The sequence below is a fragment of the Mizuhopecten yessoensis genome, unplaced genomic scaffold (genome assembly GCF_002113885.1).
Source record: "Mizuhopecten yessoensis strain PY_sf001 unplaced genomic scaffold, ASM211388v2 scaffold7903, whole genome shotgun sequence".
Classification (NCBI taxonomy): Eukaryota; Metazoa; Mollusca; class Bivalvia; order Pectinida; family Pectinidae; genus Mizuhopecten; species Mizuhopecten yessoensis.
In genome coordinates this window covers 414550-437692 of record NW_018407280.1, presented here as the reverse complement: position 1 = coordinate 437692, position 23143 = coordinate 414550, and the positions used below count along the sequence as shown (strand labels likewise).

General features: G+C 37.1%; 1 protein-coding gene across 1 annotated transcript; it reads right to left on the bottom strand.

The window, feature by feature from the left end:
* LOC110454519 (alpha-(1,3)-fucosyltransferase C-like) lies at nucleotides 1-13432 on the bottom strand. The gene is made up of 3 exons (XM_021504064.1): nucleotides 13337-13432; nucleotides 4284-4430; nucleotides 1-1897 (listed from the first exon to the last, which is right to left on the bottom strand). Exons 2-3 carry the CDS (start codon nucleotides 4307-4309, stop codon nucleotides 805-807), a joined length of 1119 nt encoding a protein of 372 aa, XP_021359739.1. The 5' UTR covers nucleotides 4310-4430; nucleotides 13337-13432; the 3' UTR covers nucleotides 1-804.
* Nucleotides 13433-23143: the final 9711 nt, after the last annotated feature.

The following is a 23143-nucleotide window of genomic DNA, read 5'->3' as shown; positions in this document are numbered from 1 at the left end:
GCATACATAAGATATTTCAAAATCTGTTGGTTGATTCTATATATCTCTGAACACAAACACGAATAGCAGAGTTAAGATATTCACTAAGGAAACTATACTTCCTTTAGTCAATATATATTTATATTAAACATAAGATGTTCATAAATGTTTAGGTCCAAGTTTAAGCGTAAATTTAAGTTTATGTAAAGCTGTAAATGAGACAGATATTAACATATTTTGTCTTTGAGTCATATATCTAGGGCAATGCAGAAAGAAGTGACTCACATCTTCATTATTGTAACCACATATACAGGAGGGATTATCATTATGATAGAGGTGTTCGACGTTACTATGACGTGTCTTACATGATAGGCGATATTATTTGGATGTGAATCACAGGTAAGACGCTGTTACTAGCATGTGTGTCATGAACAGGCGTTGAAACTTGTAATGTGTCACACGATAGGGGATGTTAACACGATGTGTATTACAGAACAGGTGTTAAAACTTGTATTGCGACACATGATAGGCGATGCTATTTGGATGTGTATCACAAGGTAGGGGATGTAACGTAGTCGTGCATCACAAGATAGGCCCTGAATGATACACAAATGTCATCGCCACTGACTAAGACCCAGATGTCATCGTCCCTGAAAGCTACACAAATATCTTCGCTCCTGCACGATATTCAATTGTCATCTTCCATGAAAACCCCCACAAATATCATCGCCGCTGATCGATACACAAAAGTCTTCGTTCCTGAATGAAACTAAATTTTCAACGCCCCTGACTAATACACAATAATCAAAGAAGGCCAGAACAACATTATATTATGTCTACAACAGGTCTACAAGAACGTCGAGGTAATGCTCCCTGTCTTACCCACTCATCAATATCCTCATACAGTCGTCTATATTTCTGTGTAGGATTATGTAATCTCCTACATAATTCACAAAAACCCATCTTACTGTCTATCTGATCTTCAGCTTTGTAGTACTGACGCCACTTGAAATATGTCATAAACGTAAGTTTGTCATCTGACAACCTTTTTAAAAAATTACCTAAATTGCTAGTTGATGAGAAGTTTCTAGTGTTTACGAAAGATCCTGGGGGGAGGAACATAGAATAGTCAGGAGCACCACGGGTAACAGGTATTGAATCTATGTTCCGTTCGAATACCCGGAAGCTCTTTTCCGTTATGTAGTCTATGCATAAAGAATTTTCAAACGATGCATAGAATTTATACTTTTCGAGACACTCTTGCCATTGGCCTCTCGGGCAGTGAAGTTTCCCGCAACGGCCAAATGTATCAACATCAATAGTTTGTTTAAGTTTTACTCCGTATTTTAGTCTTTGACTTTCAATTCCACAATGTGAAACTATCCATCCAATATTCCTAGTTTTATTCTCCCACCTAATAATATGCTGTGTATCCTTATTCCCTACGTCTGTTCTACGTGTAAAAGTACTATATGGATTAAAAATGTCGGCATCTCGTCTGTAGCTAAGTGTCCAGTTGAATAACCGTTTCCAATTTTTGAAACTTGGAATGAGAAACGGCGGTTCCATAGCATGAAACACCCAAGTTTGTCCTCTGTATTTCCTCAAAGGAGTACCCATATGTATATCAGACGCATGGAACACAACTACGTCACTATTTTTATAGTTTGATGACGAAATCATCTCGCAACGGTCGTCACACGTGTCAAACACGTTTCGGCTTATCCACGATGGTCTGTTATAATAGGTGACACGCTTCACTGGTTTTGGTTTAGGAAGGGGCGGTGCTATAAACATACTCCCTATCGCATGCATATGAGGGTGCAAGTTTATCACTGTTGTTCCTTGGTACAATACAACGTACAGAGCTATTCCGAGTATCAGAAACAGACTGAACAACATCGTCATCAGCGGAAACCTGGAAATGATGAAAAGGTTATATGGTAATTTCTTTGTTAAGTAACCATACACAAAGTAATTTGACACTTAATGTCTATACTTAAACATAAGAGTCAGCGTCTTGGTAGCAGGAGATTACATTGTCTAAACATTCAATGACCACTTCCTTCAATAAACACCAAAGGCGTTATTCATTCAACGCGAATTCAAAAATCATTGAAATGATCTGAAATTTAAGACTATAACATAAATTTGTCTTCCTTACTAGAACAGCATTCTAGATATTTTCTTCAAAACTTGTTACTCTGGTATCGACAAATTAAAACACTTTCCATGCTAAGATGACAATATTACTGTTCTTATTTAGACAGACACGATGTCAAGCAAGAATAAAGCAGCCTAATAGACTCATTAACTTGTGGAAACCGGATAAAATGGACAATCCTAAGATTACCAGAAGTCAAATTTGGAAACCAACAACTGGGCAATGAAATCATATCAGAGGAAAACATATGGCACCGTTGACTTCTTGAATAAAAACATATAAAGATTATGTTACTACCGAATTAACCAGCAACAGATTTACCAAACTGTGTGCAAACACTCTGATTTATTACTAGTACTTCAGTACAAAGAAAAACAGTCCATAAAACAAAGCTAGAAAGTCAAACAAGGATGATGATTTAGAAATAACGCTCAGGGAGAATAGCAAAAACTACCTTTCCGCTTATCTGGAGGATATCATAAGCATTGGCCGTATCCCATTCAAAGTTGCAAGCCCCTATGACAAAAGTAACACCAATAGATACCATCGGCGACATCCCATTTAATGTTATAGTCCTAACGGCTAAATAACCACCAACAGAGACCTTTGGAAACATCCCATTCCAAGTGCTAATCGTCATGGCTAACGCAATACCAACAGAAACGCTTGGCGACATTCCATTCAAAGTAATAAGCCTGTATGGCAATATCTTCACCAACAGGGACATTTGGCAACATCTCACTCAAAGTTCCAAGCCCTAATGACAAAGTCTACACCAACAAAGACCCTTGACGACTTCCCATTCAAAGTTCAAAACCCTTATGACAAACTCAACAAAAAACAGACACCTTTGGCGTCATCCCATTCGAAGGTCTAATCATAATGACTAAAACAACACCAACAGAGACCCTTGGCGACATCTCTTCAAAGTTGAAAACCCTCATGACAAATTCAACAAAAACAGAGACCATTTGCGACATCCCATTCAAAGTTTAAAACCCTCATGGCAAAATTAACACCAACAGAGGCCCTTGGCGACATCCAATTTAAAGTGCTAAGCCCTTATGGCAATATCAAAACAAACAGAGACCTTTGGCAACATCCCATGCAAAGTTCTAGTCCTCATGACGAACGCAACACCAACAGAGACGCTTTGCGACATCCCATTTCAAGTTCAAAACCCTTATAGCGAAATCAGCAAAAACAGACACCTTTGGCGTAATCCCGTTCAAAGTTCTAATCCTCATGGCTAACGCAACACCAACAGAGATCATTGGACAAATCCCATTCACAAGCCCTTATGGCAACACCAATAGAATCACTGATAATGAAGTCGACTTGATGGCATACATTCTCACAAAGTCACTAATTTCTTACAACGTTCTTTCAATACTGGCGTCAAAGATTATTCATGCTAAGATGATACTATTTTTCAAACTTACACAGTTGCTATTTACAGACCAGCCGACCATCTATGAATGAACTAAAACACATAAAATTGGAACTTTGAAAGAGATATCGCCAAAGTTCTCTGTTGGACCGACACACAGGTGCAATTTACCGACCAGTCTCTCCTACATCTAAATGATTATTTTTGTTCAGGCCACTGCATTAATAGTAGTATCATTGGCAACAAATAGCCTCACAGAATCCTTAACGAAATTCAACATGATCTTCGATAGTTTAGAATCTGCGAACTTCAACTCATCACCAATGTTCAAGGCTAAGTTTAAAAGAAACAACTTTTCCTCTTGTCATTTAATATTATCTTCGAATTCGCAAAAGCATTTGACAAAAATTCCTCATCAACATCTTATGCACACTCAACACTACTACTGTACCAAAAAACAACCCGCTATGCTATACTGAATCTCCTCCCTCCTAAAAAACAAATCCTTTTTGATTTAGCCACTTCATGACCTCTTTCCGTAGACTCAAGTGTTTCTGTGCACAGTACAAGGTTCACTTCGTTTCCACGTCTGTCCTGATGACAACATTTTAGAATCTGTAATATCACATGCTACTCTGTGTGTTATATAGTATCGTTACATTAGTCCTAAACAGTGGACAGATATTCATGTACTTGGGGTCCTAAAATGTTTACCTGCATGACAATGATGAAGTAGGACTTTATCCTTACCTGCTGAAACTGGAATTTGACGCCATTATGTGTATAAGCGTACTTGACTCTAGTCATTCAAATAGATCCCAACAACTTCTGTTTAGTTCCTGTCACAGGCAACGCTCTACGTGTCTTAGTTGTAACGCCTTCTTCCACATAAACATCCTGAAACATAACAATCATTTGATAACAATGGCACCTAGCTAAGACGTAGATAATGGCTATTCAATGGCGCAAAGATGATTTTGTCTATCGTCAAGAATTGTTCTACTTGTGGCTATAAACTATGGCGATAATCACCTTCAGCATTCAGAAATTTCTTCCGCACACATGTCAATGTAGACTTGTGAGAGCTCATTTCAAAGAAGGATGGAGACTGCTTGGTTACCATGCATCAAAAACAATGTAAACTAATGCCATTGATGAAACTGTTGTCTATAAGTGACATTTGGTTACATAAACAATGTTCATTGGCACGGCGTTAGATATTGAAAATAATAGCCCGCAAACATACGCCTTAAGATTTCCCGTAGCACTGTTAACAACTGCAAATATGTACTGGAAACTGTTTTATTCTTGCATGATTTTAGCTTTGATTAATCATTTCCGTAAAGCAACACATACGTTCCGGGTTTTAAATTACGAATAAAATAAAAACGATGAAATAAAATCTGAAATTCTGAATGCAAAACTTCAGTAGATTCAAAGCAGGATTTTAACACTGGACCTCGGACTGTCCTACCGTCTCTCCTACCAATTGAGCTACCAGGTGAATAGAAGTGTGGTTTCTTAAATTAACCTCACTGATATCTAAAACAAATTCACCTCATTGATATCTAAAACAAATTCACCTCATTGATATCTAAAACAAATTCACCTCACTGATATCTAAAACAAAATCAATGTGGCTTACTATAGAGTATACACAAACAACGGCGGAGTTCTCGTATGTTTAGTACCCATGTTCTTACTATTAACAAGCAAAACTGTAAGTAAAAGCGTCTTATGTCAAGGATGATGACAGATATAAACACAGTATAAAATAACGAATCAGCTCAAAGCCAACAAGGCTGACTGAAAGGGAAACTATCTGGACACTGAACAAAGTAGGGATATGTTTCGTGATTAGCCTTGTTGCTCCTGATCCGAAAATAAAAAAAATAAAAATAATAATTTAAAAACGCCGTGTTATTAGAATGATAAAAACAAAAAACTCGTTATATTAAATATATTAATCGATATTGTAACTACAACCATGAACAAGATATGTCCTCATTGATATGCTTTATTTTTTGTTAGCTAAAATTGTCCTTCTAAAAAGTAAATCCTGAGTGAGGGGTCGGACGTGTGTTTAGGTAATTTATCGGTAAAACTTAAGAGAAGCCGATATCCTAAATAAATATACTGTAAATAATTGAAAAATATAATCCATTTCCTACTGACCTTACCCAATTACATGTCTAAGCAATATCTCAAAATTGCAAACAGCTAATATGAAATGCTTTTTTGTCATACAAAGGACATGCATGTAGGCGGAGTAAATCCAGGCTTCTGCAAATTTCTGCAAATTTCTGTTTCTATTATTGAATGATCATACGTTAACCTGTTTTGAACAGAATAGTTTGTGTCAGTTGATCATTCAGACGTTTTAAAAAGTTATAGACTATTCACATAAAAACTGTAAATATAAGGACTTTTCCATTTTAGGCAAAGTATGAGAAAATAATTTACGATACACAGTACAATGTACATGGTTCCAACGCCCTATGAGTATTGCAACGGAGACGAGGATCGATTTCGATATTTTTCTACTCCAGTTGTTTCGCAACATTTGACTTGTTCACACGTTATGACCTTTGTAAAACATATCACCGTAACAAACACAGGTAACTGCATCTTTACAACGTGGTAATTGATACAGTATGCAATCGCCTGTGTATGTGTTGGTGTGTGAGTGTGTGTGCTGCGTTTATCATTAAAGATACAATATGTTAGACTCTGCTGGTGAATTTGTTAGTCCCCGAGGTATGCTGAACCCTTGATGGCCACAGTTATCAGTAGTGGCACGTTTCGTATTATTCACACTTTACAGATTGAATTAACATCAAAATTCGCTTTTTTTATGTTTCATGTTTTTATGCGAGTGATACGGCACGATTTCTCACCCCGAAACGTGAGAAATCGTGCTAAAATTTCTGAATTCGCGACACGATTTCGCACCTCTGCACGATTTCTCACCCGGGCTTGTTTACTACTAAACAAACTTCAAACTTTTTCAAACTTCAATTTTTAGCTCACCCGGACCGAAACACCATTGGAAGCTAATGTCATACCGTAGGGTCCGTCGTCCGTCCGTCCGTCAAATTTTCCTTTAAAATACTACTAGTTCTGAACGACCTAGTATATTTTGACTTATTTCAGCCTGGAGCATCCTTAGGCCAAGGGACTCGATTTTGTAAAAACGGTGGGTGTGCCCCTGGGGGCAAAGAAGCGGGGTCCAATAGAGGAAATAAAGGTAAAACCTTTCAAATCCTTCTTCTACCATAGGGAGGATTATGGGATTTCATCTCAATTTGGTCTGGAGCATCCTTTGGCCAAGGGCATTCAATTTGATAATTGGTCGGTTTGGACTCCCTGGGTGCAAAGGGGCGAGGGACAATAGGGTCAATATAGGTAAAACCTCTTTGAAATCCTTCTTTTACCATAAGGGATAAAGGGATTTCATCCCAATTTGGTCTGGGGAATCCTTGGGCCAAGGGGATTCAATTTTGTAGATGTATAAACGGTGGGTGTGCCTTCCCCCTGGGGGCAGATGAGCAGGGCCAAATAGGGGATATAAAGGTAAAACATTTGAAATCCTTCTTCTACCAAAGGAATTAAGGGATTTCATCCCAATTCAGCCTGGAGCTTTCTTTGGCCAAGGGAGCTCAATTTTGTATAAACGTTGGGTGTGGCCCCTGGGGGCAGAGGGATGTGGCCACATGGTGGAAATAGAGGTAAAACATTTGAAATCCTTCTTCTACCACAGGAATTGAGGGAATTTCGTCCCAATTTGGTCTGAAGCATAATTGGGCCAATGGGAGTCAATCCTGTTAAAATGGTGAGTTTGGACCCCCTGGGTGGAGAGGGGCGGGTCCCAATAGGGGAAATAGAGGTAAAATCTTTAAAACTCTGCTGCTTCCGTATGGATAAGATGGTTTTATCCTTATTTGGTCTGGAGCATCATAAGGCAAAAAGGACTTGATCTTGTATCAACGGTGGGTGTGGCCCTTTGGGTGCAAAGGGGCGGGGCTTAAAAGGGAAATTGAGGTTTTAACCTTAAAATTCTTCTCCTAATGTACCATTTGAGGGATTTTATCCGAATTTGGCCTGGAGTATCCTCAGGCAAAGGGGTCTTAATTTTGTATAGATGATTGGTGTGGCCCCTTTGGATGCATAGTTGTGGGGCTCAATGGGGGAATTTGAGGTTTAATCTAAAATACTTCTTTGTCTGTACCATTGGAGGGATTGTTTGCTTTATTATCCATGTGAGCGATAATGCCCTCTGGGCCTCTTGTTTTATTTTATCCTAACACCTTTGACTTACAATGGTATACAAAGATATGCAACATACACAGATTTAATGTATATGCATGCTTTACAGAGGAATACAAATATCATAGTAAAAGAGGTGTACTGCAGTTATATATAATTTTATTAGAACGAGGAAAAGTGAAATAGGTGCCGTCGCTGGCGCTCGAACTCACGACCTTTGGCTCTCCAGCCCGATGCTCTACCGCTAAGTTAAAGGGGAATTCCCTACAGCTGACGCTTGTAAGGCAACCTAATTAATCCACTCTTTTACATAATACCTATAGTCACTGATGATATTCGATGTTAAGCTCCCGAAAAGATCTAAATCATGGCCTATAAGTCATTTCAGGCTATAATAATTTCTGTTCTGATTTTAAGAAAGAAATTACTACTTGCGTGGGTCAAATGTTGGGTTAAAAATAATGGTTTTTTTTGCATTTTTTTGGCGTTTTGTATGTGGTAACCATGGTTTTCACAAGTCCCAAATCTGGGGAAATCACTTTTTAAAAAAAAAATCACTCTTCCAAAAAAAATGTAGTTATATATATATATATATATATATATATATAGATGTGTTATGCAGCATGAATCCGCTATCTATGTTTATCCGAGACATGCCCTTTATTTTTAGGGTCAAGCCATTTCTATGTGAACTCTGCTACCCTATCACAGTCTCGGTAATTTTTTAACACTGGTTTGTTTATATGTCTCTTCTCGGATCCTGTTGTGGTCTTTTCATTTAGTTACAAGTTATTTTATTTCATTGTTTATCAAATATTTTTACTCTCCTGCCTCGAAGTGTCTGTAATGCTATGCTGTGGTATCGTACTTCAGTAGTCTATCAACTATTTTTATGTACCACCTGTGCCAAGTAGTCTTAATATTTGACCAGCAGATACCTTGAACGGTTGCAGCACACTTGACTTACTTTAAAGGTACCTATAATCTTACATGTTAAACGTTTCAAACAACATTATATAACAAAAATACTTGTATATGCTGTAAAGAGCAGAAGTGCATTTATTTATACAGCTAAAACCTTGAAATGTTAGTCCAATAGTCATAGCATAGAAACAAGTGGTCATACAAAATAATTTGTATATGTTTTAGGGGTTTAGATCGACTTTCGGTAAAAAGCAATAAATTATGTAATAAGATATGAATAAATAGATTGATAGATAAATCAACCAATAAATATAAGGCATGTTGTACATTGAACTACTACTCATTTGAAATCTTGTCAGCTCATATATTACATGTACACTTAGGCAAGTTTTAAGACACCACGGACAAAATCCATCCCTAATTGAGAGTTTGGGTGAGAAATCGTGCCGGGTGAGAAATCGTGTGAGGGTGAGAAATCGTGTTGCGACCGCAGCACTTTTAACACGATGTCTCACCAGGGCGAGAGATCGTGTCGGGGTGAGAAATTGCGCCGTAACATGCGAGACTCTTTTTCGAGCACTTATATAAACTTCTGATATATTATTCTACATCAACCAACGGTTGATAAATGTTAGGAAGCAGTTGGGAATTTATTGTTTTAATCAAAACTCAACCGCTTTAAACAGCGATTTTTAATTAATAAAAGGAAAATGCAGATAACTATGCATTTCCCTCTGCTATGTCACGCTAACAATATCAGTTCCCAAATAATCATTGCGAATACGAAGTTATCGGCACTCATTGGACAATTTTGTTTACCAATGCAAAAAGCCAAACAAAGTTAACCTTATACTACACCATATGAACACATTGTCCACTTAGGACTTGTTCATCCGCGAAATCCAGGGGTTACGCTCACTTTCACTCTCTACTCCCCTGGAATATGTCATTGCAAAATTGAAGGGACGCGGATAGCTATAGTGTCAGGTAAAAAAAAACACTGACCAATCACTCGGCTGATACTTGTTCTTTAAAAATTACGGAGAAGCGACGCCCGATTTCACAGCCACTAAGTGTTACGGTTATTTCAGTAAGTGGGTTCTCATAATCCACGAATTCGTGTACCCACGAAATGGGCTTTGTCGGGAAACCACGAAATTTGCGTTCATAGCTCTATGAACGCTTTTCATTGCTTATAGAGGAACTTGTAAAAACAGACTTGCTGTATCAAACTGCATGTTGTAAAAGGCGACTAATGTAAGACCCCCTGCGGAGTCGGGGGCGTTGTTACATTTTTTTCTGCTAGAGGGACATTGAAGAAACCAACCCTGATCTGCTGCCCCCATGGCAACATTGAATCTTAATATTATCTCTCTGCTTTCTGACAACTTTTTGGTTTCCTAGTTCCTTGCTTGCCAGTACCTCACTCTTTTGGAACGTTTGCCCAAATGGGGTAGGCAACAGGTTTTCTCCCCAGGCCGGAATATGGTCCTTAAAAATGGTTGCTGTTCTTCCTGCTTAAGGTTAATTATTTAGAGTAATCACAACAACTGTTTTACCCGTTGTCCGTGTGATGTGACTAGGTGGAATACTGTGCTGTGTGTTTTTGGCATTTCAGTGACGTCGCACTTTGAAGTCGGCATCAGATCTGCGCTTGCGCAAAGAAGCATAAGCAACAATATTCGTCTCCATCACACGTACACACATGGAGGCACGTCCTTAAATGACTGAGGCGGTTCATAAGACGTTAAACAAAAAGGAATCGTTTAAAAATAAAAATTAAACTGGGGTACATTAAATTGGTCTCTTAAACAGATGGTTTCTTTATAGAGGGGGTCACATGATCATGTATTTACCAGAATCCTTAAAGCCAAATGTCAAACTTAAGTCATTTTGTGAAAAGCCCCTCCAATTTTAGTTATGTGGTTCTTCCTTCGTTATAATTTGTAAATGCGTAGTTCATGACTACTCCCAAATGAGTGTTCAATATTGCGTTATACTGGGTTCCCGGATATATTTATTCATAAAAAGGATTGGTTTGGTTTGTGTTTTATGTTCTATTAACAGCTTTGGTCATTTAAGTACGTACCAGGTTTTGATGGTGGAGGAAAGCCGTAAAAACCAGCGACCAGCGGCCAGTACCTGGCGACTGCCCCACGTAGGTCTCGAACCTGCGGCCCAGTGGTGGAGGGCTAGTGGTAGCAGAATGTCAGACGCCTTTACCACTTGGCCACCACGGCACCCATAAAATGGAAAATCGTTCTGGAAAAGCAGCTCTATTGCTACTTCGTTTTACTAATTTTAAACCACTTATAACAAAGTTTATAATATCACAGGTGGAAAATACTTGGATTGCATAACCTTTGCGTAGACAATAAATTACACTATTGCAAGTTATTACACTCTTGGTGATTCAGAAAACCATTGAACACATTGAACCATGTTACCTTGAAAGTGGGTCTAGGTCATTCGTTTGAACAAACTTGATAATCCCCCATCCCAGCATGATATGGACTAAACATCACACAGGGTATCCCGATCGGTACGGTACGGAGTAATCCGGGTTGTGTGGAGCAAAGTACGCTGGGGCGCAAAAGCAATATTATTTGAAAATGCCGGTTTTTACATATTTTGAGAATCTTTATCAATAGGATATATGACGATTACACAAATGTGCAAATATCACAGTACCAAATAATTTGAAATTATACAAAAAGGGTGATATAAAATGTAAATAGTAATGTAAGCCCAAATACAGAGTTTGCCGCTTCAAAAATGAAATACATAAATCCCGTACCGACTGAATCAACGACGGCTTCGAACGATTGTTTGAAATGTTTGAAGTCTTGTTATACTATATTAGCGTATAAGTACGTCAATTTTTATTGTTTGTTATATTAGCATGTATGTATATTAGGCATATGCCATTTAATTGATGAAATGAACGACGGCTAACTCGGTACCAAATGTAAGGACGATAAGTATCGTCGGGTTGTCGGATGGTCGGGGTCGAAAAGAAATGATGACACAGAGATGATTGTTGTTGATTGTTGTTGCTCCAATTGATTATGTTGTATTCAGGAATTCCACAGATTAAGTACAATATAACAAAGTGGTATACAGATAGTACTTACATTTCCCTGAGGAATACACTGTAACCTCTCGAGTCGGAGACCTGACTCGGTCGTATCTATTTTCTAATAATTCATACTTCAATTTACACCTCAGGGATAATCCTGGAGGGGGTCATGGGGCCCTTGCCCCTCAAAACTAAAATTGGCCTCTCCATATTCAGAATTTCTTTTAATTTTATATGGAATGGCCCCTTTTAATTTTGATGTTGACCAAAAAATTGCTGAAAATGGCCAACTGCTCTCAAATTCCAGGATTTTCCCTGATACCAAAAATTAGGTGTCCACATTAACTGTTGGGTATAGCAAGTGTGATTGATTATAAAATATTACGTAACGCTGAACAATTGGAAAAGATGACAGATAGCTTAAAGCTTATACATCAATGATAGATATTCATATTCAAAGTCACCTGTGCAAGTATGTATGTCACTAGCTTAAGGTCAACAGGAAGATAATTGTCATAAGGTAATAAAATTGTCCCTGAGGCGTATACACTTTAGTTATCAGTTGAAATCAATTATAATTTCTTTGAACCAAGTGGCCTATAAAATATACTGAAACAGTTAAAAATAAAAATGTATATCGTTTAAAATGTTTCAAAAATTAATAAAAAAAATCGTTTGAATTTGTCTTTATTTTTCACAATTTCACACCGTAACAACCTGCTGGACTCCGTTGCTCCGTACTGCCGGGATCCTCTTATAAGATCCTACTGTGTTTTAAAACTGAAATATTTTGGTTTTCCCTTACTTTCAGTTGGCAATTAAAGCGTTTAAGATACAGATGATTTAATACTTAAACATTATTCACAGAAAACTGATTGAGTATGGCTGTATAAACGATATAATATTTCAATAAACTGATTGGTCCTTTACAGTGACGAAAATTCATCTCTAATTAAGCAGTGCGGATTATTAAAAAATATCAGCAATTTTCTATTTCATATTTTGCATAGGTTACAAGTAAAAATCATTCTTTTACTGCATTTGTTTCAGTTGCGTTTTTCAACCGCTGTGACAGAAAATAATATATATTTGCTATATGATCCCAAGATAATTTCAGCTGACTTGGCTCCGCACCAATCGAATAACTCCTGGCCGTACACACACGGGATACCTCGTGTGAACATACATTGTAATAAGCTTTGTCTCTTGGTTATTCGGAAGAAGTTATTTCAAGAAAAAAACTGGCGCTGAACCCACGGACCACGGGGGTTCGTTACAAATGTCTTAAATACACAATGCGTATGTGTGCTGTGACCCGTATTAGTATAGCATATGTGTATTTCAGACATTTGTAACGAACCTCTGTGCACGGACAGAAAGATGATGACGGCCGCTGTGCCATACTATAAACTTGGGACAAGTGAGCTTATATAATTTACATGTTTTCATTTTTCATTGATGGCAATCATGTCGTTTTATTTAATTTGCAACAGATGTACTAAAAATTGTGTTGAACAGAGAGAACTATGCATACCTTCTGTATATCCCGAGCTCCACACGTCCGTACAGATAGTTCCCGCTTTTGTGGCAGTTTGTTACATGTTCGCAATAACCCTCAGAACACAATCAGAATAAAACAAACATCTATAATGCTCTGCTAGCGTCTGCTGACGTTTGCCACAGCGTGCGAAGTTGTTTAGCGATTGAATCCTGCAATATCCAACAACGTAAAGAGAATTGCCCTGAAGTCAATACGGTTAAAATGATTATATTCGCCACCCGTGAGCAATATCTGACCCGTCAAACCGACGATTGTGGCTTAATGATTGATAGCGCTGGCCATATCAGAGCTGGACATTAAGATTCGAGTTAGTTCAAGTCTAGTACGCGGAAGTAAAAGTTTAACTTTAATAGGCCTTGGATTTAATAGGATAATTGATGGAACAGGCATATCAGTGATATTACAATTTGCGTACTAATTATTTGTTATACAAATTATTTGCTACTTCCGCTAACGAAATTATGTTCAGCCAAGTGATTAAATTTTCGTTCAAATTTATTACAATAATTGTCCAGTCCAATCGAAAATTCCCTGCTTGTGGTGGTTGCTTGTACGACCTCCTCAGGAAGACTATTCAGAACGTCAACAGACCGAAGACCAAAGGAGTATTGCCGCGTGTCAAGTAAACTTAAGTAAATTTATACGTAAACATGACACAAACAAGCACGGGAACATTTCTAAGGTATATCCATTTTGGCCCCGCCATATATGGCATTTTTATCGAAAGTTGATATAAACCCCTAAAACTGGACCACACCTCGCCCCCGCCCATTACCATTGTGTCTTACCGGTATGGAAAGAGTTTCAGTTAACATTAGAAAAAATATAGTTCTAACAGTTAGTGATCATAGAAACTCTCCAATCAACAAATACTCATATCAAATAACTCCGGACGAACTAGAGCACAGCAAAACACTCCAAAAACCAAACGTCAGATTGACATGCCGAAAAAACTGTTACAATGTCCGAGTGCTTAACGACTGGTGAACAGCTTATCCGAGGACGTGGTGAGTAGCGAATCCATAAACGAATTCAACAGCAAACTGAACGACTACTGGTAAGGTATGAATATCAAATTCAATCCTGATTGCTACTAACGAGCCAAATACCATCCAGTCTATACTGAAGACTAATAGAATCTTCCCCTCCCCTGAGGGTGTGACAGAGAAATCCCCAACCCGAGGGGTGATGTTTTCTTGGTTGTCTAACCCGAGGCTCTGCCGAGGGTACGGCAAAAAAAAAGTAAACTAATGTCAAATTGACGCGTCCGTAATCCATCCGGCGTCAACCATTTCCTCAATCGGACTTCTGTTCAGCAAAGAACAGCCGCAGGCCGATGATATTTGACCAGCTGTATGCACGGATAAATTACCTTGACCCATTGTCAAGGCCACATGAGTCGAATGTGTCAAAATCTTTACGCGACATTTTCTTATTAATAAAAAGGCCCAGGAGGTCGATATATGACCAGTAACATATTAGGATGAAGTGCTATCAAGTTTGGCCCACTCCAAAGACCACGCTGTCAAATATTTAAAAACAACTTTAAAACAGTTTTTTTCTCTATAACCCGTCAGGCCCATTGTGTAATATTTGGCCAGTAACCAGTCCGTCTTGAAACGTTGCAACACGTTTAATACGTACGGTTTCTTTGTGTATGAAGTAAAATTTTGAAATTACATATTTCCAGACAGATGAATTTTATCAAAGTCTCTTTATTTGCTGACAGCTTAATTTACTGAATCAGCATATTGTGGTTTAGTGAGTTGTTTTGAACGGCGGTTTAGAGTCGAGACACTAGTCATTTTGATATAATAAGTACCCTATATGCCATTTAATGGTTTAGAATCATATTCCACATGTGTTATATTATCAAAATATGTATGGAGTTTTCTAAACAAAAATTGCAGGTAATTGGTGTGTGTAGAACGAGTGTAAAGGACCAGATCGATATAGTCGATGTAATTATCTAAACAGGTTTTGTTTACCTCTGGCTAAAGTTGTTTGTTGTAATTTTTTAACGCAGAGACGGCATGTTATACATTATTTAGCATACAGGTGAATTCTGAGCCCAGCCCATGCTAAGGTAACAAGTGCAGTGTACCTAGCAGACACGAGATTATGCAATGCATGACAGCGTTTACATTGCATCTATTACATACAAGTATTTGCTAGTTTTTAATCAGTTGACGTTTCCAAACAATCTATACGAAACGGAGGTTATACACACAGGGGCATGGATCGCTTTACTTGTAATATTAAAAAATCGGAGTCTCTTCTACTAATTTTTTTATTAAAGGAGACCCCGATTGTTTGTTTTCAATGGAAAAAGATTGCCTTTGTTTGTTATTTTTTAATTAACTAAACACAAAATTATTAATCAAATCAAATGGAAAGATAGATGGCATTGATAAACTCAGTAATGTTTTACAATCGGGAACCGTCGGCACTTTCCGTAAACCGTTTACGGAAAGTGCCGACAGTTCCCGATTGTAATGTTTGCTACCATGCATCCAGGCGTTATCTCCCTTCAACCTGACGATGACACCGTTTTACACTTTGGGTTAAATCCCATTAATGGCTCCAGGGATATGATTTAACATTTAAGAAACTTGTGCGAGTTTATCCGTTGATCCTCCTCCTAGTAAGAGGATATTTCGCCATGAGAAATATGCGTTTTCAAAATGGAGAACAAGTTTCCAGAGTACATGTAAAACAAATATGGCTGCCTGATCTTCATGTTGAAGTTCTTACTCACAAAAAGATGACAACACATTCTCAGATCCATCAGTTATGGATCCCTATTAAGTGGAACAGGAGGAAAGTAGCGTGCTTCCGCCGGGGATCGAACCCGCGATCACACACTTCCTAGTCGGACGCTCTACCGCTTAGCTAAAGATTAATTCCCCCTAGCGCGAAGCAAGAAGGCGTAATCCTATGCACAGTGATCAAAATCAAACACACTACCCCCCCCCCACCCCCGATCATCATATGCGGGTGCTGTAGTTTAGATTTTTGTAACATATCTGGTGGATTCCCTTAGTACTGTCCAGCAAATACGGAGTACAGTAAGTATCATGAATATCCCGGTATCTGAAATCGTCAACATTCGCATATATAGCTTTTCTTTCAATAAAACGTTTTCTGTATAGCCGATCGTAAAAATTTGACGGGACGTATCGTAGATAGTTCATAAGATAACCTTTTAGACCATATTTATACAATATTTTTCAAATGCCCGGAATAAATTTCAGTTGGTGTTTTGCCTGTCTGTCGATGTATTGATAGCGACGTGTCAAGAATATTTGTTTCTTTAGCTTGTGTGTCGGGAAATTGATAATAGTACGAAGGAATAAAAGTTGCATTCGTCGATTTCTGTGGCGATTCTCTGAATTCCGAACATCGTTTCGATGATATCTTCACGGGTTAGTTTTCGGAAACAATACATTTATGATCATTTTGCCAGTCCACGTTGGAAAACGCCTAGAATTTTGGTGTATGTTTGTTTGGGATTGTCCCAGAATTGTGAACCGTATATAATACACTGTCCTTCCGATATAAGGATGTCGTTAAAAGCACAGGGACTTGATTATTTGTTACAGCGATGTTTGGACATAAACTAAGGTGTTCGGAGTAATGTTGCATGTTTAATGGTCGACTTTAGGTAAAAATGTCGCCCCAATGATGGTTTATACGAGTATAAATCACGTGTAAAATTACTCTGAACACCTTAGTTTAGGTCCAAATATACCTGCAAAAAATTCTCATGTCCCTGTGGTCAAACGCGAATATGTTGTTCAGCAGTTCAGTACAAATCTTCTTATGAGTTTCGTCCATTTTTACAACCATTTTCAATATAGCATCTCCAGGCATGGCTAGCAGACGTTCTATCTACCATACAGTAATTAAATTTGAACTTTCTGCCTATTGGAGCTTCGGATTCTGATAACCAAAAAAAAATTGATGTACAATGTAAACGACTAAACGTATGGAAGCTGTACACGTGCATGTATAAGAAACATTGTGATGTTGATAAAGTGTTGAAAGAACTAATTAACATAACTATCAGAAGTTAAATTCACCATTTTATATTATACAGCTTTGTATCTATATATAATAATAATAATAACTTGAGGTTCTTATATACCGCTTTATAACAATATAGTTCGTAGGTCGTCTCAAAGCTATTCACAAGTTATTATCCGTGGTTATAGGCGTCTTTTCAATCTTATTTTTGCATTTTGTTGATAATTAAATAGAGAAATCGTGGGGTAAAATGTGATACATTTTTCGGGAGACATGCTGGCTCTCATGCCGTTTTGAGGAGAAATCTTTTTTAGTTAGACATACAAATAAATATTGCGACTTGTCCTAGATTTGACGGAGAAGCAAAAGACAATTACTAATCCGGAAACGCGTGATCTTGTTGTATTTTTTTTAGGTTAAATGTTGGCCTTGTTTTATCGACTTTGAGTTTGAATCATGGATATGTTATTGTTTTGATATTCTCCCTTTTTCATAGTACCTGGAGAAATTTACGATCATATACTATAGATCGAGTTAAACATATTTTTATTTGCATCTAATATACAAAAGGGATTGGGCACAAGTTGTCCAACTTATGTAAAGCCCTTTCCCAATAACATAATAAAATATATATATATACAATTATAAAAAAAAAAAATATTTTCAAAAAAGACAGAGAGAGAGAGAGAGAGAGAGAGAGCATAGCTTGAAGATATTTATTGTCAGAGCGATCGTGGTAGTGATCTTCTCCGACACAGACGTCACTAGTAACACTGTCCACTATTCATATAACACTCTGCTTTTTTAATGTTCGTCACTTCCCGTGCCTCGGTTGCCTACTACTTGTAAATTCCATTCCTTCTGGTATTTTCGTTTCACTAGTGCCGTTTGTATCGGGGAAGATCAGAAACACGACTCTTCAACATTTAAGATAAAAATGATTGTCGACTAATAAATTACCAACATGATATTAATACCAAGATAATTGTTACAAGCAAAAAAGAAATTTTAAGTATCTTCAACTGGATGACCATATTGACAGTGTCGGAAATTGATTAAATTTGCAAGGAATATATCATTATTTAAGGTACTAGCTCGGTTTCTTAATCTGGTATGTAAAATATTAAGTTTTCTATCTCCAATCAGATAATAATTTGGAACATGCAAATTTTGAAGATTTAGGAGAGAATTCTTAAACGTTGTATGTGAAACTCTTTGTCTTATGTCTAGGTCTAATTGGTTCCAAAGTCGGATTGTAGAAGGGAAATAAGATGAGTTTGAAAATTGAAGCCGGAAATTAGGTAGAGAATAATTATCGGCATTACGGAGGTTGTATTGTGAATTTTCTGAGACAAGAGGGGACAGTGAGAAGTAAGATAGGTTGGCGTGAAATTATTGTGAATTTTGTAGAATAATTGAAGTTTTCTCCTAGATCTTCTCTGAGATAAGGGTTCGAATCCACTTTCAGAGTATGAAGATTATCTGCTAGATTAGGAGGGTAAACCCGTGATTATCCGTGCAGAATCAAGTTGAAGTTTTTCTAGTTTGTCTGCGTCACCGAGAGTACACCCATCCTATACCTCGCAACAGTATTCTAGTAATGGAAGAATATAGGATCTGTATATTTTATTGAGAGTTGGTCAATTTAATATATATTTTAGTTTGCGCAGTACACTTACCTGTTTTGAAACTTTTTGGCATATATGATCAATGTGGTTACTCCATTTACAATTATTATCCAGGACTACTCCGAGGTGTCTATGCTTATCCACGAAGTCAACACTTACATTATTAAAATCAATATCTATAACATAATCAAGTTCTATATTTGAAATAAGTAATGCTTTCGTTTTTACAGGGTTGAATTTAACTAACCATTTACTAGTATCTGCCCAATTTTGGATCTTAACTAACTCAGTGTTAATTTTAGTTTCAATAGCCGGAGGAGATTCTTTCCAACATAATAAAAAGGTGTGTCATCTGCAAACAATTTGGATAGGCTTTCAAGATTATCAGAAATATCATTAATAAAGAGAATGAATAATAAAGGACCAAGAACCGAACCCTGTGGAACGCCAGCATTAGTATTTCTCATATGTGATTTAGTATCACCAACAAATACCTTTCGTTGTCTATCACTAACATAATTATTTAACCAATTCAACAGTTTTCCCAAAAAACCCTAATTTTCTCGTTTTACTTTCAGTCCCTTGTGCCACACTTGATCGAACGCTTTAGATATACCGCAAAAAAAAGTAAACATGTAGAATGGTTTTTTTTTCTAGATTTTCACATAAAGTATGATACATTTCAATTAATTGATGTACTGTAGAATGTCCAGACTGGAAACCCAATTGGTATTTGTATATCAATGAGTTTTCTAATAAATAATTATTTATATATTTTACAGCTAGTCGTTCAAAAACTTTCCCAACTGTGTAATGAAATAGGTCTATAATTGGCAGAATCTTCTTTATCCCCTTTTTGAAATAACGGCATGACTAACACTTGTTTCCAGAGTTTTGGAAAGATTCCAGTTTCCAAAGAAGATCTAAATATTAGTGATAATGGAAATGCTACTGTATGTGCTGTATATTTTAACATGTTATGACTGATTGTGTCGCTACCAACAGATTTACTTATATTCAAAGATTTAAAAATGTCTATAATGTCATCTAATTGGAAAGGTATGTAAGATATGGTGGCGTGAGACTTAAGCTCTACCCTAGGTACATCAATATTAGTATCGTCGATAGTAGAAACGGAAACAAAGTAATCATTTAAGATGTTGGCTTTACCTAAATTTGTCCTTTCAATATTTCCAGTTTCATTTTTTGAGAGGAGGAATATTATTACAGTTATCCGAAGTTTTAATTCATCTACGAACAATTTTCCAGAAATTTCCTGGAATCGAATTTATATAACGATCTAAAATTCCATTTATATCTGCGTAGAAAAGTTCTTTTGTGTGTTTTTTTAGATTATTTACATGATTACATTGTTTCCGGAAATTATGAAAGTTATAAGGAGAACGATTGGATTTAAATAATGTTAGTAGTCGGTCTCTTTTCCTTATTTTTCGTCTTAAGTTAGAATTAAACCAAGGCTTGTCATTAGGTCGAATCGTAACAGCTTTTGTTAGTATACACTTCTAAAAATTTGGATGTAAAATGTTCGCACATGTCATCCGGGGAGTGCGTCCTCGAAAATAAGTCTGTCCAGTCTGTCTCGTTTGATTTAATGTTAAAAAGTTCGTAAGTTCGCCATAACCTATTATTTTCTTTTTGTAAGCTTTTGAGATGTTAGTGCCAACAGTCAGTTCAACAGTCGTCGCTTGGCGGTCAGATATGTCATTTTCGATGTCAATTACGTCAGCAAAGCTTAAAATGCACGTGTCGGATAGAAGAATTGGGTCAAGCAGGGTAGAGCACGTACGTCCTATACGAGTCGATTTGTCAATAACGTTGGTCAGGTGAAAGGAGTTGATGATATCATAAATTACGTGAGTGTTTTCTACAACTAAGAGATCAACATTAATGTCACCAACTATAACAACATATGGAGTTTCGTGTATGGCAGTTTCTATAGAAAATCGAAAGTGATTCCAGAAGGAGTGTACACTATTCGGAGATCTGTAAACTGTTCATAGGAGATTTTTTGTTTATTCACCCACCCCAAACTCCAAGTCAGCTCTACGACGGCTATCCCTCCAACCGGAGAACCACGATCCTTGCGGCACAATTCATAGCCACCTAGGAATATATCGTCGTCTGCTATAGATGTATCGAGGTGAGTCTCGGTGACACAGACAATATCATAGTCAGACGCTACATGTTCTAAATGTGACAACTTATTTCTCAGACTACGAATGTTCAAGTGAAAAATAGAGATATCGTTATTTTTGGTTGTTGGGCCAGGGTTAGGATGAACATCATTACTGGATAAGAGGAGGAATTGTAGTATATACAACATAGGTCAATATGTACAGCGTAAAGGAGCTCAGCTAAAATGTACATCACACCAGACCTGCAGCCTTTGAACATGTTCTGTATATCAGCATAAAATACAAACTGCTGTTTAGTTAAAATACCATGTGTACGTTTGGAGAAACAACCGACTGCCACTCTGTATTGAGCTAAATCTTAACCCGTGGTCATCAAATAGTATTGCAGTATTTATAGAGAGACAGCCGGCTATAAACACCATACGCATGCGGTTTTCTATGTAAATGTAAATGTAGCACTCGGGGCGGAGAAACGGATATCGGGGTCAGGACAGGATAGGTCAAAGGGGAAAAAGCTGAAGAGGGGAAGTAGAAATATGTAAACAGCGAACATGTTACTACACATGGAACACATGTATAGCGCGCTAAAGTACTAGCTGAATTATGGGGTACCTAAGTTTATATGAGACAAATTTACAGTGATATTTGATTTTATATTTACAGGCAAACGCATTTGTTACAGGGTACAAATACATTTGGAAACGAGTATACTTACAATACACTTACAGATAAACTATGGTATAATATGGTTTAATAGAGCACAAATGTATACATTTGGAAAGCATTGAGTTTTCAGTACATGTGAAAATATAATATCAAAAATACATATATATTTATATATACATTTGAGAGTCAGTATACTTATTCATGTGTATACATTTTTACAGTACAATTGAAGACTATGGAAAAAGACAAATACAACCCAAAAAATACATATGTATAGGTACATTGAAAAGCAGTATTTTTCAGTACATGTAAGGGTTAACATTTGAAAATTAACATATTTTCAGTACATTTGTAGATATTTTATGGAATAATAGCATGGTATGCACGTGTGGAGAGCAATGTATTTGCAATGAAATTTACTTCTGGTATAAAATGGTATAATACATATAATACATTGTTATGCATTTGGAGAGCAGTGACCTTGCACACATTAAATGGAACCATATATGCATCAATATGCATATGGGAAACAGTGTATTTTCAGCACATTTGAAGGTACACTATGGAATAATCGTTGTAGATATAACAAGGGGTAATACATACTAAGTAAGTACACATTGAAATAGCAGTATAGATATACAGTACATTGTACAACTTTAGACAAATTTTGGTATAAAACAGCACATTTTCAGTAGATATGTATTGATTAATAATTACAGTGCAAATATACATATTTGGATAGCAATATGTTTCCATTGAACTATTTTTGCTGATATGTTATTGAATATATTACATAGGTATGCGGTAGGTGAGCAATATATTTTCAGTACATTTGAAGATATACTATGGAGAATTGCATATGAATGTATACACTTGTTGTTTTCTATTTACAGTGCAACAACAGTATACATTTTAAGCGATGTATACTATGATTTCAATACATTAAGTTTTATTACGGAGTATATACAGATATGAGAGGGAGCACTAAGTGTCGGTCAGATCTCGCAGTACCCTCGGAAGACGGAGAGGGTTCGGTTCTTTATCAGTACTGTTTCGCTTGTCGGTGAAGATTTCACAAAAATCCGTCCGTCCGTTGTCCAAAAGGTATGAATGTTTTTCCTCCTTTTTGCCTTTCCCGACAGCATGAAGATAGACTGGCGGGTTTTGGTGAAATCCTCAGTGACAAATAATTATTTTCGCGGTCATTCTTCAACTTCCGTTTGCGAGTGAACACCTCATTTTTGACATTCCAGCTGCGGAACCTGCAAATCACTTGGTATTTGCCATCACGATTTTCTTTGCCG